The sequence below is a fragment of the Pomacea canaliculata genome, linkage group LG5 (genome assembly GCF_003073045.1).
Source record: "Pomacea canaliculata isolate SZHN2017 linkage group LG5, ASM307304v1, whole genome shotgun sequence".
Classification (NCBI taxonomy): domain Eukaryota; kingdom Metazoa; phylum Mollusca; class Gastropoda; order Architaenioglossa; family Ampullariidae; genus Pomacea; species Pomacea canaliculata.
Window position 1 is genome coordinate 10,682,452 of NC_037594.1, and position 15,641 is coordinate 10,698,092.

Sequence of the window (15,641 nt, forward strand, 5' to 3'; positions counted from 1 at the left end):
AATCTGCTGACCTGTTCGGGGCAAGTTGTCTGCATGACCAGATCCTGTACCAAGGCATGTACTACAGTGACATCACCAGAGTCAGTGCAATGATTAGCATACACAGTTGCAATGAGGTCAGCAACCTGGCTGGGGGAGTTAGATGGTAACATCATGAGTCTGAAGACTTCTATAGCCAGACCAAGATCACTCAATGTCCAGAAGTAAGGTTGGGCAAAGGCATACTGGCCAAAGTAGGACTGATGAAGCAGCAGTGCATGAAGCAGTGCCAAAGGCATCACTCGGGTGAGGCGCTCTACAGACTGAACAATAATTCATTCACTATAAGCAAAAGGAATAAATTAAACTTCTAAATACATATTCCAGTCCTACTTTTAAAAATTCTTCTATGTTTATTTAAAAGTAAGCAATATTCACATATTGTTTTCAATTAAATTTTTCCTTAAATAATAAACTCTCTTCTGAAACCCACACAAATACCTTTTTACGGTTTCATTTTACATATCTGTGCCAAATATTAAACGATTTCAAGTGTGCTAATTGTGCTAAACTCTCCTAAAATATCCTAAAATGGCAGTTTGTTTCAATTATGTTTAAAAGTATTTTAGTTTTCAATTCTCTACATTTCGTTAAGACGATGCAAATCTATGCACAAAGTGATGTCGAAAATGAATAACAAAAGAAAACAAAGTCATGTGATTTAAATTATGATCAAAATCTCAAAATAAATTTATAAAGAACATCTGGACAGAACACTGGGTTCTGCTTGATTTAATTGCTCACTTCTTCATCAACAGGAGTCAGTTTGCTCAAAAGAAAAGTAGCTGATCGATAGGTCTTCTGCAGAGTACTATGGAAGTTTGCTGTTGTCTCGCAAGTCACACGCAGGCCATGCTGTATCAAAATGCCTGCAAACATCCCAAATAAATCTGCCTAGACTGATCCCTTCACAGATAAGGTTTTGCGTAAAGATTCAGAATACAAGTCTTGCTAATGATGCAAGTCAGATGACTTGGTGGTACACATTTTGCACACCAAGAATGTAATAAAATAAATGTACTTATAAGCTTCCGTTCAATACCACTGAGTGCTAAACATTGCTTGCTGCTCTCTCTTGCCAGATTTCACAGATGCTCAAAATACCCTTACTCACTTTGGTGCTTCGAGAAATAAATCTTCCAGGAGAAGTTTTGTGAAAAGCAATCACTACAGACATATGTAGCAAACTTAGGGAAACATTGCTGAGAAGAAAGAAAGTCTGTTGATTACATTCTTGTGTATATTAAACACTGCACATACCAGGGATGATATGCCGAGCATTAGCAGAAGTGGTGACCCAGAGACGAAAGGCTGGATGAATATGGCTACACCTGAGATGAGTCGATGGCCGAGAACGTGTGACAAGACTATGATCCTCACTCACATCAGCTTTTTCACCTTGCAATTCCTCTTCTGTCCACTGAGCATAGATGAGATCCTGGACATAAGAAAATAATATACAACTGAGTTTATTCACACATGCACACAATAAGTATTCTTCATCCTCACCACTAGCTTCATGAGAAGTGATGTAATAATGCTATGCCCCATGCACCACTTCTCAGTGCTGAATGGTGAGAAATTCCGATTACACATATAACAGACAGAACTATCCACATCAAAATAACTAAAAAGAAGGCAACAGATAAGCAGCCTCATAGCCTAGTGTCTTTAGGGGCAGTAAACTTGGGTGGTTTAACCATGTCTGGGGTATGGCCATGAGGAAGTAAGGTCAAAGAAACCCTTTGCTTTCAAACTCTAACCATGATGCATGATCAAGCTTCATGCTCATGGTCAGATGTGAATGGGAAGATCATAAATAGCTGATTTGGTTTCTACATAAAATCTCCTTTGAAAATCTATGTATGACTTAGTATCTAATAACTGCCGTGACTGAGATCCTCTCTGTTGGACAGCTCTTATCCAAGCACAGATTATTTTTCATGTGGGTTTAAAATTGTACTTTTCATTTGTCTGGTTAGAAATCTAGAAAGACTTAGTAAAATAACAAAAGCAAACGGACAAACCATTCTTTTATAACAAGACACAAAAGAAACATTTCCTTTGCACCAAATTTTCTCTTTTTTTCCTCAGCTGTGCTACTCTTAATATGTAGTGTAAATTTAGCCCGATCTATTTTTGAAAGTATAGATCAGACCTGGGCAAACGCCGGCCCGCGGGCCGCATCCGGCCCGCCTCCTGTCTCTGACCGGCCCGCCCGCTGGCCGCCCACCAGTAAATATACTATATATACAGTATTGGATAAAACTGAGTTAACTATATTAGTCCGGCCCTCTAGAACCATCCCAGTTTCTCATCCGGCCCTCTAGAACCATTCCAGTTTCTCATCGGGCCCCTTGGGAAAATTAATTGCCCACCCCTGGTATAGATAGTCAACAATTTTTCTGGCAGTTTTACAAGTCTATGAAGATGATTTATTGTGTTTTAGGGATATGACACAGACGCACGGGGCTGCTTTCAACTCGCAAAACATAACATCATTGCACATGATGAAGCTATAACTCTGAGCACTGCCTGAAAAATGCTTTCATAAAATCTGCTTTGTATTTTGTCATTCAGTTACTGCAGTCTCCTTATTTAAGATGCTTATCTTTAGACAATCTTTTCCAGTTGCTGACCACGAGCATACAAGACTGCACAAGTATCAACAGCAAGTTATCATCAGAAAACAAACCTTCAGCATGATAAATAACTGTGGGTCCAGTTCTGTGGTCAGATGATAGTTTTGAAGAAGAAGCCAGTTGCCTCCATGGATGCAGTCATCCAGCGCCTGCCGCACCTCCAATTCTTGTGATCTTACTCCAAAGTTCATGATGCGAACCTTGCCCTCCATGCCAACCTCTCGAGCCAGCCGTTTCACCTCATGAACAGGACTAATGTAAGGCTGGCCTTTGACAAAATCAAAAAGATCCTAACTACTAAGACTTAAGGTATGAACTTTCAAAATTAGCACTTGCTTATTTACTAGAGCACCAAACTGGTAGGGAAGGAATGATTGTGTAAGAAAATAATAATTAGCACATTTATACATCACCTTTCTCCAGCATCGGTGACACTCAAAGCCCTTTACTTACAGGTGCACAAACACACTTTTTTTCAGTGTGGCATCTTTATGAATACACAAACATAAGAGCACAAAGTACAGCAGAATAGAAATAAAGTTAATTGAAAGAGTGCTTCATCCACCATATCAAAGGTAAAATCATTGACGCTGGTTTCAAAACAAGAAGACCACTTCGTGCCCATGTGGTGAAGGCCATCAGCACAGATGTGGAAGGCATTGTGTGCAGGAGTAGATGCTTTAGTCTGTGCGCTCATGTGCGTGTCTCTCTCTCTCACATACAGAGTGATGACAGATTGAACTTTGTCTGGAAATCTCAATCTGACTACAATCTACCTTAGCATTTTCTACATCCTTACATGAAAGATAAGATAGTACATACTACAGAAGAGATAATCGTAAACACTACAGATGTAGGTTGCAAAACAAAATATTGTTGTCCCTCATATTATAAAGCAGTTAGATAAGACAGGATGACATATTTATATCAACATAAAAGCTAAAATGGCACAGCCCTCAAGATAATTGCAATGTTTGTGTTGTACTTGTTTTCTCTCAAAAGCCCTTGAAAATTTTGAGCCAGCAAAACCTATCTTTGAAATGACCACCTTAAGCTTAAGCTTCTTATTGGTGCTTTTATCATCTTCCAGGAGACATGCTATGAAACAAGTCCACACATTTAATTACAGTAATCAACTCTTGCCCTGCATGTCACTATCAATAGTTTCATATAATTTTGGAATATAAAAAAATTCCACTGATATTCAACTGATCAATTGCTTAGAACAGATAATTGCAGATTTTACAAGCTGTCCATTGACTTTATTTTTAAACTGGACCCTATACAATCACAATTCATTTAACCTGCTGGCATTCAGTAGCGGTACAGCTGAAACAGTAAAAGTCTCCTCCTGCTAGTCCTACAAGCAGGCACACAGAATCAATGATGAGAACTGGAAGAACTCTCCTCATAGGCTAGCTGTTATTTAAAAGTTTTTTGTGCCATCTGTCTATTTAAAGGATAACAGCTTTGAAACAAGACTTCTTGAAAGTTCTACAAAAAGTGTAAGCAACAGCCTCATCACAGTTCCTGAAGATTTAAAACTAGGAGCTAGAATTAATCTGATTAATAGTCCTCTAGAACTTATGAAAACATCACTGGTAGTATATTTTGAGATGTATGAAGCTACATTCATTCTTCCTTCTCTGCACATTATTTCTTTGTGAACCACTAACATTCAAGTAATGCATGTTTGACTGGATTAGAAGGTAGGAAACTGAGTGAGATAATAATAAAACTTTTTCACTAATAGATTAGAAAATAACTCTTATCTTCTGCTACCTTGGGATGCATCCCATGCCAGTCCCTGAATCTCTGTAGGTAAGATGAAAACAACAGGTGTATACTGATCCGCACTGGTGTACACCTCCCGAATGTTGTAGTGATTAGATGGAGCAGCAGCACTGCCCAGTTCATAGGTCACAATGGCCTGAGCTAGCTCTGCCATCTGTGGGCAGCAGAAAGTTGAAACCCAATATACTGTCATGCATTTAGTATTCAGCAGCAAAATATAAGCGAATCTAACAAGGAATTAAATTATTGTGGCTTATATTATTCTTAATCTAGAGAATATTGTATCAATATAAGCAACCACCTATCAAAATAAGCACATATGCACATATGCAGGCAAACATGCATGTACGAAAACTATCTGTGGTTCAATTCTTTGACTGAATTATGGTACTGGCAAAACAGCAAACCATAAAACTGATACAAAAATTAAAAAATAAATATATACTCCAATTATACCCTGTGGGGGCAGCACATTTTCCAAAGCAGACACTTCTGGAATATGGAAAGTTCCTGCAAAGTGGTGCCTGGTACAGGGTTGAGGAGGACCACGGGTAGCTGTTAAAAAAAAAAAAAAAAGCAAAATGTTGACAACTAAAGCTGTTGTTGATGCTACTGCCAGTTTAATGTTCATTCTAGTTAAGGCTGTTGACAGTGCATGAGAACTGTCATAAGATAACAAAAGCTGTCCAATACCATGCTGTTGTTTTCTTATGATAGGGACACTTACCATCTGTGTATTGCCAGTGAAGACAATGCTACCATATGGCAGGAAGAGTGTGTGTGTGTGTGCATGCATGTGTGTGTCTTGCCAGAGTCACTTACAGTATGCGCGCTGATCATTTCTGTGTGAAGAAACTGACCTGAAAGTACTCCCTCCACTGCTCCTTGTTGTGCACCAAAGAACTACATAAGCCATGAAAGGGGTGATGTAGGGATTCCAAAATGCTGCAGTCTATCCAAGCCTGGACACAAATATGATATCAATTATTGCAGCTGCAACAATTTTTAACACATGATGCTCTGCTAGATATGTCACAAGAACAGAAATATGTGTATCTTTTCAAATCGTCATCATCACATAAAAGTTTAAATGCAGATCATTGGCAATTGCATTAATAAGTCTCTTGAGTCACTAAGGATAAGAAGTAACAGTGTCTGTTTAATGCAGGTAAAAATCCCACTGAACACTTTATGAAATATTTGTGTGTTCAATATAATAAGCCTCCATGAAAGCCTCCCGGCCTGCAAAGCTAATTTTGACTGAAGAACATTGAAAGCATCAACCAGAAACCTGCTAATAATCTTTTTGTGATAAAATATGAGCTGAAAATAGAACTAAAGAGAGTGAATTTAGAACGGGAAGAGCGGAGGATAGGACCATGGGGTGGGTGGGGGAAGGTGACTGTCCTTTTGTGATACTCGGTTGTCTTCTCTAACATCTCAATGGATCCTTACTGACAGGGTGTAGCGAGACAAATGTTCCAACCAATCTATCTATTCCTCTTCGTGCATCAGGTTGCACATAAGGCCTCAACCAGAGTCCGCCACCGATGTCGATCGGCTGAAAACCCGTAGGTGACCCATGTCCAGCCCTTTCCCCATCTCCCTTTCCACTGTTCTTTCTCAATGCCTCGTTTTCTTCGGCCATCTGAGTCCATCGTAGGGCGACTCTGAAAGTCTGCTGTCTGCTGCGCAGCACATTGTCCAATCCATCGCCAACCTTCGTTGTGCGTGGTGATGACTCGGTTCAGTTCTTCGGTGGAGTTCTTCATTTGTGATGTTTGGCCAAAAGATGTTAAGTTGCGCCTGAGGCATCTGTTTTGGAAACGTCAAGCTTGTTACTGATGGTTTTGTCATCTTCCAAATTCTGATCCGTAAAGGAGGGTGCTGATCACATTGACTTGAAGAGCTTGATCTCTCTGATGTTTTTTGCCTTCCATGTGCTCCTGATGGAGGCGAAGGCCTGGCTGGCTTTCGCCATTCGGCTCGAATCTCCACCTCCGCACCCGGTCTGACATTTTGGACCCAAATAGGAGAAAACTGTCAACTTCCTCAATCTCTTCCATTTAGTTTGATGCTGTCTTGGACTCTGCGTTCACTCTCATACTTCGTTTCTTTGTGCTGACCTCAAGCCAAGTTTCCAGCTGTTTCTGAGAAGCCTTGTTTTTTTCATGTCTTGGTGGCGGTGTGACAGCAGCAATGTCATCAGCAAGAAAGTCTAAGTCTTCCAGCCTGTCATGTCATGGTCCATCTGATCCCTCTCCTCTCACTTCAGTCTCTGATCCAGTCCATGCCAAGATGAAGAGAACGGTGACAGAATGCAGCCCTGCTTCACCCCGGTACACGTTGAAGGGGTCTGTGAGTCCATCACAGACAACCTGGGATTTGAAATCGCACAGCATTGCAATGAAAGTTTTGCAGGGATCGTAATGCCTCAGGATCTTCCATAAGGACTCGGTGATGCTCAAAAGCCTTTCCAGTCGATGAAATGATGTACAATTCGTTGCTCTGCTCCAGAATCGTCGCATGAAGAATCGCCAGGGCGAAATCCTGCTTGCTGTCGGTCTTCTCAAGAGTTGCCGTCAGTCTGACAAAAAAATCTTGCTGAAGACCTGCTGGTGAGGGAAAATGTTATGCCCCTCCAATTATTCAGATCGATTCCTTTCTTGGTAACTTGAAGATGGAAGCCCTGTCTTCCACGCAACGGAGCTGCCCCGATTCCCAAATTTGCCTGAAGATTTCAGTCAGCATGGGAGCTGTCACATTCACATCTGCTTTCAACATCTCTGCTGTTATTCCATCTGCCCTGGTGCTTTGCCGCTCTTCATTGTCTTGACTGCTGCTGTCACTTCTTCCAGGCTAGGTGTCTGTGCAGATGTCGAGGTCTGTAGCTGCTGGCTGGATGTCTGCAAGCTGAGGGGATCTGGTCTGTTCAGAACTGACTCAAAATGTTCCCTCCAGCGCTGTAGTTTTCCTGCCTCTCCCTCGATGACATTACCGTTCACGTTTCACTGGCACATCACTGTTCTTAAACCCGTTGTTTAGCTGTTTGTTTATCTTGTACAGTGTCTTCAGGTCATTTTTACTTCCTGCATTTCTGCTTCATCTGCCAGTTTCTCTATGTGGTCTCTTTGTCGTTCTTGCCATCCTCTTTACCTCTTTGTTAGTTTTGTATATCTTTGTCTGAGTTGTTCCTTCAGGCGTTCAGATCTGGTGCTGTTGATTCTTTGTTGGCTGACTTTCTCTTCTCTATCTCTTCCATGTCTCTTCTCTGATCCACTGTTCTTTCTTTTTCCGTTGGAAGCCCAGTATTTTCTCTCCTGATTCCTGTAAGACTCGATTGAATCGTCTAAGTCATCTCTCTCCTAGTGCCTGGAACCTTCTTTACTTCCATAGCAAAGGCCCTTTCGGTGGCTGATTTTTCAGTTTGCCAGAGTCCACTCTCTGCTGACGTGCCTGTTTTCCTCACGATCGACGTAGCTTCAGAGAAACTGTGGCTATCACATGAGTGGTCACTGGCAACGTCTGCTCCTCTGTACGCTCTAACATCTTGAAGTGAGCTCCTCCATTTCGGTTGATGATGACATGGTCTATCTGTTCTTTGGATCCCATTGGTGATGTCCATGTTGCCTTGTGGATGTCTTTGTGTGGGAAGAGTGTGCCTCCAATCAGTAGTTGTTTCTTCACAAAAGTCTGCAGTCTCTCTCCGTTGTCATTGATGTTCCGATTCCATGTTTGCCATGACATGCTCCCTGTAGGTGTTGTCACTTCCCACCTTGGCATTGAGATCGCCGATGATGAGCAACATGTCGTGGGCTGGAACGCTTCTGAGGCTGCCTGGAGCTGATCGTTAAAAGCATCCTGTCTTCTGCCTCAGAGTCATTGTTGGTGCATAGCAAGCTAGCACTGTCAGCTTGGTGTACTTTGAATGGAATCTTGCTCTCAAAAGCCTGGGTCCATAAGGCTTCCATTCCAGCAGTGCCTTTTCCGTTTTCTTGTTGAGGAGTAGAGCTACTCCTTCAGAGTGCTGAGCGTCTGATCTTCCTGAGAACAAGATGGTATTCCTGACGCTAGTCTCCTCTTTCCCGTGCCGGTCCATCTGACCTCACTGACTCCCAGGATGTCCAAGTTGTAGTTGTCAAACTCCTTGACTAATTGGAGCATCCTGCCAGTCTGGTACAAGGTCTGGACGTTCCAGCACCCCACCCTCAACTTTTGCCTCGGCTTCAGTAAATCCGCTGTCGGGGCGCCAGCTCCCTTTCGGGTTTGGCTGTCGTCCGTCATTCCAACCAAGAATCTTAATTATTCCAAGCGAGGAATGCAGACGTTGGGTCTTCTAGTGTTGCTGAATGATTTAGCAGACATTTTCGTGGAATTTTTTTTTAATCAAAACCAAAAATAAATCGTGAGTGGTATGTGTTTAGCTTTTTCATGTTATTTTTATTTAACTTTGACTTGTAGTTACTTGTAGATACTCTTTAGCAGACGATCAAACAACCACTCGCGCAGTGATATCAAAAGAAAATATAGTGCACTATCCACATCTCTTTGCAAGCTGTAATAATTTGAAACTAAAAGTTTCCTGTGTTTCTCAACTATTAAATTTAATCTTGAAGTATGCACAGACCATTGGCTCTCGCTGAGAGTTCGATTCTGTCCTTACAACAAGACGCACACCTCGCTTGGAACGAGATTATTGCATGTTGCAAGTGCAAGTGAGAGTGTGTGAGCACGCGTGCGAGACGGTCAGTGACAGCTGCCGCTGAGAGCAATCTGTCAGAGAGTATATAGCCGGCATATTATACAATTCTAACTTTATTTCGCTAAAAGCGCGGAACCACGTGCAGTACTTGATTGCTCTGCTGTTATCGGCAGGTCATTTGGATGCCACCGTTGCTGAAAATAAATCACGTGATAGTCCGAACAACGTAATGACCCTCCGGATCGCCTCCGTCCAACGTCACATGGATTCTGCGGCACGTGTTGCTTCAAGACAAAGCGCTATGTACGACCGGCAGAGGTGGCTGCGAGTATGACACAAATTTTGTGTGGATAATATTAATAATGAAGGATAAATAAAGAAGCACTTTGATCAGACAAGACAAGGACAGAGCTGTTCGAGCTGTAAAATCTCAGATGCGTCAACCGTTGTCAAGACGAACCAAAAGCCACCGCAATTCGGTCACTGCGTTGTGTCATAACCAGTACCATATATACATCCCAAAGAATTTTAGTCTTCATCCCCCGCCGTTTCACTTCAACTTCTGCGACACTATGACCTTTCCCCTCTCTAACACACCACACACACCCTTTGTAAATAACCTGACCAGGCACACTAATTGTGGTTAGCTTATGACAGCACCTTGCATAATGTAGTTAACAATGTATGCTATTCTTTATCTGCAACCACTGTAACAAACAGGTATCTGAGCCTGGGAAATGAGGTCATGTAGATAACATAAAGACGTCTCGTTAACCGGACAATGATCCGACTCCACGCGCTGACAGTCTCAAGGTTCGTCTCAACCCAGGCACAGTCTGTTGACGGGCTCCAGCGTCCACCCCATGCACACCCTGCCACTGGTCACCTGCGAGCAGTGGACAACACGGTCTCTTTCCTTCTGGTTTATCTCAGCGTCCGGCTACTTGCCGCGTGGTGTTGTCAAGGGGTTCATTTCTTGTAAAACCAGCTAACGGTAAGCCATATTTTTTGTTCTCTCTCTCTCTGTGCTGAAGCATGAGCAGTTAAACCAGCAGCAAATCATACAATAACTCAATAACCTATGCATGTTGACAAGATCTACTTCTGCTATCCCTCAACCTTCTGGGTAGGCTACATTCAATAATTATCTATTCCACCTACTGTTCCAACTTTCTATAAGGTGACTGCGCCTGTCAGCGCATTCCGATGTTCCTGCCATGTATTGACATATCAGTTGTGCAATAAAACACGGAGAGCTGTGCCAGTGGATACAATTCACAGGGGCTTTCGTCTACCACCTGATGGCAATTCCCAGGTAACACATTCACTTTGTTAGCTGTGACCAGCCAGCTGTAGCCAAGCACGTCACCAACTGCTCGTAGCGTTATTGTGGTGGGGGTGAGGGGAGGGGTGCTCTACTGACGTTTCGTGACCTCCGTGACACTCAGTGTGAAGACATTTTTAAACAAACATGACACTGATTTCCCAATGCAGCGGAATATGTTTGTAAAGGATAACGACCGTGTTTAACAGCAAGTAAGTCGTGACTGGCATCACACAGAGCAGTCTGCTTGTGCGCAGGCACCAGGCACGTGCAGTCCGCTTCGTGACGTCCGTCGAGCACGCGTCACGTGACTGGAGGTGACAGGTATGCGGACTAGCTAAATCCTTGACCTCAGACACTGTGTAGCTTTAGTTTCCACTGCCGTATTTTTAACTCTTTATTCTTCTGTGCGACAAAAGAATAACCGACTCTTGCTTTGCTCGTAGTCTTACGCCCCGTCAAGCAAGGAAGCCGGTGATACGGCCAGGTGTGTAGACAGGTGCCACATCCGTTGCTGGATTACAACCCATTTTGTCTTTAATGCGTGACGTCCACTGTTTTACCACCGCACAGATTACAGTTTATTGGCAAGATCACTGACCTAGGTATGTCAGGAACTTGAGGCAGATCAGACAGATGAGGCTGCGTCTACAACCACGTATACAATATAATTTATTATGGATGGCATGACTGTGACCTCAGCTTACCAGAGTTTCTGCTCGTGCGACAGCAAGTTCAGCTGGAGTATGACCTGATCTAATCTCACAGACATGTTGACTACACAGGCCGGTGGACCAAGTTTGACTTACATAATTAAATGCTATACTCTATAGGTAAACATGGCGGCCCGGTGGCGCAACGGTTAGCGCTGTTAGCGCTACTAAAACATCGACTGTAGTCGATGGCCTATGCCCCAGGAGGGGCGAAGGGCCTTAAAAAAAAAAAAGGTAAAGAGCCGGTCAAGCAGGGTGGGCCACGTGACCCATTATCTAAACTTTGGCGTCGTGTGAAGCTAACGTTGAGAACAGTTAACAAACATTGCTGACTTCTACGCATGAACAAATATCTCATTATATACCATATGTTCCAATTAATTAAAAAATCGCATTAGATTATTTGACTAATTAATGTCATAAGGAAACTCTTCCTTCTGTGGTCAGAAATGTGCAAAATTCTTCTATCATGTTTACAGCCCGTACAAATCTTTTTCGGTAGCCTTTTTGTACGGCGCCACGAGCCTATCGCTTTTCAAAGACTTCAGAAGTCTTGTACACTTTTACTGTTCTATCTTTGGAAATGCTGTATCTGTGTTTTGTGATTATGCAACGCTGTGGATTGTCCGACTGAGACAATCAAAAGCTGTATCTGTCGCAGGTACCACTCATGAAGACTAAACTTTACTCGAGAAGAGTACAGACGGTACCCTGACAACCATGTACGTTAGAGCTTAGCTGTGTGAAGCAGAATCCCATCGAGAATGGCGGCGATCGCAGGTAACTAGGACGGTAAAGCAACGACTGTGTATATATATAGCGCCAGTCGTGTTTGCGGCAACTACACGCATCCTGCTACGCTGTGCACGTGCATGTGAGCACGCATGCAGAAGTGTGTGTAGAATGCGTGCACCCTAAGACAATGCCACATAACATATGATCATTACATTCAACCCAGCCACACATACACATGCATTATGCTTTTCTTTGTTGTAAAATGGTACAACACTCAGTGCGAGTAGTGTCAGGAATCTCTGTTCTGCGATATAAATAATTTTCTGACGACTTCATTCTACTTCTGGCCAAGAAATGAGCGAGAGCCCAACACGTCTGCACCAAATATACATGTCCAATCGAGTGTTCCCACTGGCCTGTTGTGTTGACAGAACTCCACACAAATATTCGACACTTGCCCTGTCATAAATATTCGGCAACGAATACGGTAATATAGTAAGCAGTTATATAAGGGTTAACTTATCAAAGGTCAGGTTAAAAGTGCAAGGTAAGCTGTAAAACATCTAGCGAACCACCAGCGTGTCGACGCGTGACATACAACACGTGACTCCAAGCCTTTCATTCCGTCCTTGGCATTTGGTACATGTGTGCACGGCGGCTGTTCTAGTTCTGTGTGTGTGTGTTACTCCAAAAGCAGCATAGCATCCACAGCTTTCACTTTGCTTTCCTTATGCAACAGGTAATAAGCAGTATGCAGTCAGTGAGCCAGTTTTATTTCACTTTTGCTTTTGTCTATTGACTCTAGCCATGAGAAAAAGACACTACAATGTGAGCGGTCTCTGCTTGCTGGTCTGGACAACTTTTTCGGTGACGTCACTTGTGGATCCCACCCCAGTACCAGACAGCATCTGCACCAAAGTTATTAGCAGCTGTAGGTGCACCAACAAAGGAACTCTGGCACGTATCAAGTGCACGGTGCCAGCTGCAAGTAACAGTTCTCTGCACAGACTTTTGATATCTGAATTAAATAAAACCCAAACTACTTCAATAGACCTACTGGATTTATCAAGCAGTGACCTTTCCTCCATTCCACCTGACTTCTTGACTGGCGTGTCCAGAATAAACACAATAAAGGCTCAGCACTGTGGTTTGAGCAAAATACCAGCATTCATTTTAAAAATGAGAAAAGTAGCACACCTGAACTTGTCTCACAACCTTTTTGTCAACTTGTCTTTGGACTTTATGGTAAGCATGAACCTGCGTGGACTTAGCCTAGCTTACAATAAATTGGAGTATATCAAAGGTGAGTTAAACTCAACACTGGTCAACATGGACCTGAAACACAACCAGCTGACTGAGCTACCAGTGAACATCTGGCTTTCACTACAGGAGATTGATGTATCCCACAATGCTCTCTCCATGCTGCCCAGCTTACCCAGCCAATCACCACTGAGAAAATTGAGTGCAAGTCATAACAAGGTGGCCGAGTTTCCAAGCAAATTCTTTGAGTCTACATCAGTGCTGCACACACTGGACTTGGCATGGAACGGCCTACAAATGCTCAAAAAAGTTCAGCAGAAGAATGTGAACCTGGAAAAGCTGCAGAAATTAGTCTTATCTCATAACAACCTCCAGTACCTCAGCGTGGGACTTCTGGATGCCATGCCAAAGCTGGTCCACCTTGATCTCAGTCACAACAAGCTGCAGTCCTTGAACCATGATGTCTTCCCACCACAGTCATCTGGTCTTCAGTTTCTGAACCTCTCCTGCAATGCCCTGAACTATGTGCACCACACCACCTTCCATCATCTGGAGAGTCTGCGTGACCTCATCCTCTCCCACAACCCTGGGCTGGGACAACAAGGAATTGGACACTTGGGTCTTCCTGACCATTTAGTTAGTCTGGACCTCACAAACTGCTCCCTGACCACGCTAGACTATTGCCAGATAAAGCACTTGCATGACCTGGGATCACTCCATGTGCTTCACAACCCGTTGCTGTGCACCTGTCATCTCTACCTGCTTTACAACTGGTTTATGTGAGTTTTACTACTAAGAACATCTATTCAAACCCATTTGATTAAATTGACACACTTTGCACTGCCACTTTCAGTCTTTAATTTCTAGATGCATAACAGAATTTTGTTTGCACTCTGATGTTCATTATCTGTGGAAAACATTTAGCCTTTTGTGCAGAATGCTTTGTAGTAATCTCCTCCAACTTATACTACAAATCCTTTTGTCTAATACTTTCTTTTTCGAGGTGCTTTGGAAAATTCCTAATAATTTGGCAATCAAGTGCTGTGTCCAGTACTTTTGGTTTTGTTCTATCTGTTAAAGGACATAACAATGTATGCCTTTTCACTGCTTTTAATTTTAGTGAAATATCCACTTCAGCACTCTAGCACACATCTCCAATCTTAAAAAAACAAGTAACAGACTGTACACAGCCCTGCAAAATTCAGGACAACCACATAAAGTCTGATGGTATCTCATGCTTATCATTTTACTAAGAGACCACTAATCACCAATTTTCACCATGACTGACTTTGATTGTTAAAATTAATTTTCTTTACCAGCCACCACAGCCCTTCAAAGAGGGATACACCAAATGACGAGCACAGCTGGCAGTGTCTTCCAAGTGACAATCAATCACCTGTCTTGATCATTCAACGGCCCTGTGTGGAGAGTGTGTCCTGCCCCTCTGTAGAGACCAGCATACAGCAAAGGGAGGGGGTCCAAGTACATCTCAAAGTGGTGCGGGCCAAGCAGCACATTATCACCACTTGGACAATCGCTGATATCAGCCACCAAGTTGTAGGCTTTCGAGTCCTTTGCATGCACCAGGGTCAAGAAGTCTCCAACCAGCAAAAAGCAGAGCAGACTGAACAGGACACAGCGGCTGTCCATGTATCCCCTATCCTAGGCACAGACCTTCGAAGCTACACTGTGACAAACGTTGATGCTGATGACCACTTTATTGTCTGCATTGATGTACTGAGTAACACCACCAGGGTTATTAAACGAGTGTGTGAAGCAATTCTCACTGAAAGACCAAATATTCTGGCAGGTATACTGACTGGAGTAATCTTTCTCTTACCATGTCTCATATTTATTGCTTATGTTTTGATCAAAGACAAGAAAATTAAACAATCTTCTTATGCTGTGGTTCAGAACAAGGATCAGCAGAAATCTGGCACAGATGAAACCAACCGGATGACATTTCTGAACTGCCAGTGTTTAACAGGGGCTTGAGACTTTTGGATTCTCTTCCTCGCTTTAATCACACACTCATCCATGCAACTTCCATCAGTGAACCTTGCTTGTTTAGTCATCACAATGTGTCCACCCAGACAGAAAATGCCAGCATCAGTGTTGCCATGAACAATGGAACTGCAGAAGATGAGAGAGACAGAAGTGTTCCAGATGCTGCAGTGTGTGCTGCAATCCCTACTCATTTTACAGTCCCGACAACATCAACACAACACCAGGCTGACCAAAGCCCACATCTCTGTATGCTGACTAATGAGATGGAAAGTCCCACTGGTGTTGAATCCACACTCCTGATGCAAGACCCTGGCTGTGAAGTTGGAGGCAGGAGCCTCACTTCCATTGAAGATGATCTTGCTTTCTTGGAACAAGAGGTGTCTTCACTTCAGGACCTTGTCCACGACAGCAAACCCACTGTTCCC

General features: G+C 43.0%; 2 protein-coding genes across 3 annotated transcripts in view; one reads left to right on the forward strand and one right to left on the reverse strand.

Moving 5' to 3' along the window:
* Window positions 1–15,641, reverse strand: part of LOC112564650 (dynein heavy chain domain-containing protein 1-like) — an 84,641-nt gene that overhangs the window by 12,014 nt on the left and 56,986 nt on the right. For both annotated transcript variants that reach the window (XM_025239608.1, XM_025239607.1), the window contains 7 exons: window positions 5,336–5,437; window positions 4,932–5,030; window positions 4,464–4,629; window positions 2,735–2,949; window positions 1,300–1,477; window positions 784–908; window positions 12–302 (listed from right to left, as the gene is read on the reverse strand). In XM_025239608.1, coding sequence (XP_025095393.1) covers window positions 12–302; window positions 784–908; window positions 1,300–1,477; window positions 2,735–2,949; window positions 4,464–4,629; window positions 4,932–5,030; window positions 5,336–5,437 — 1,176 coding nt within the window. The remainder of the gene's footprint in view (window positions 1–11; window positions 303–783; window positions 909–1,299; window positions 1,478–2,734; window positions 2,950–4,463; window positions 4,630–4,931; window positions 5,031–5,335; window positions 5,438–15,641) is intronic.
* On the forward strand, window positions 9,975–15,239 carry LOC112564652 (platelet glycoprotein V-like). Its single transcript, XM_025239609.1, has 4 exons — window positions 9,975–10,171; window positions 11,876–11,994; window positions 12,755–13,988; window positions 14,529–15,239. The coding sequence occupies exons 2-4, from the start codon at window positions 11,979–11,981 to the stop codon at window positions 15,202–15,204; spliced, it is 1,926 nt and encodes a 641-aa protein (XP_025095394.1). The 5' UTR covers window positions 9,975–10,171; window positions 11,876–11,978; the 3' UTR covers window positions 15,205–15,239.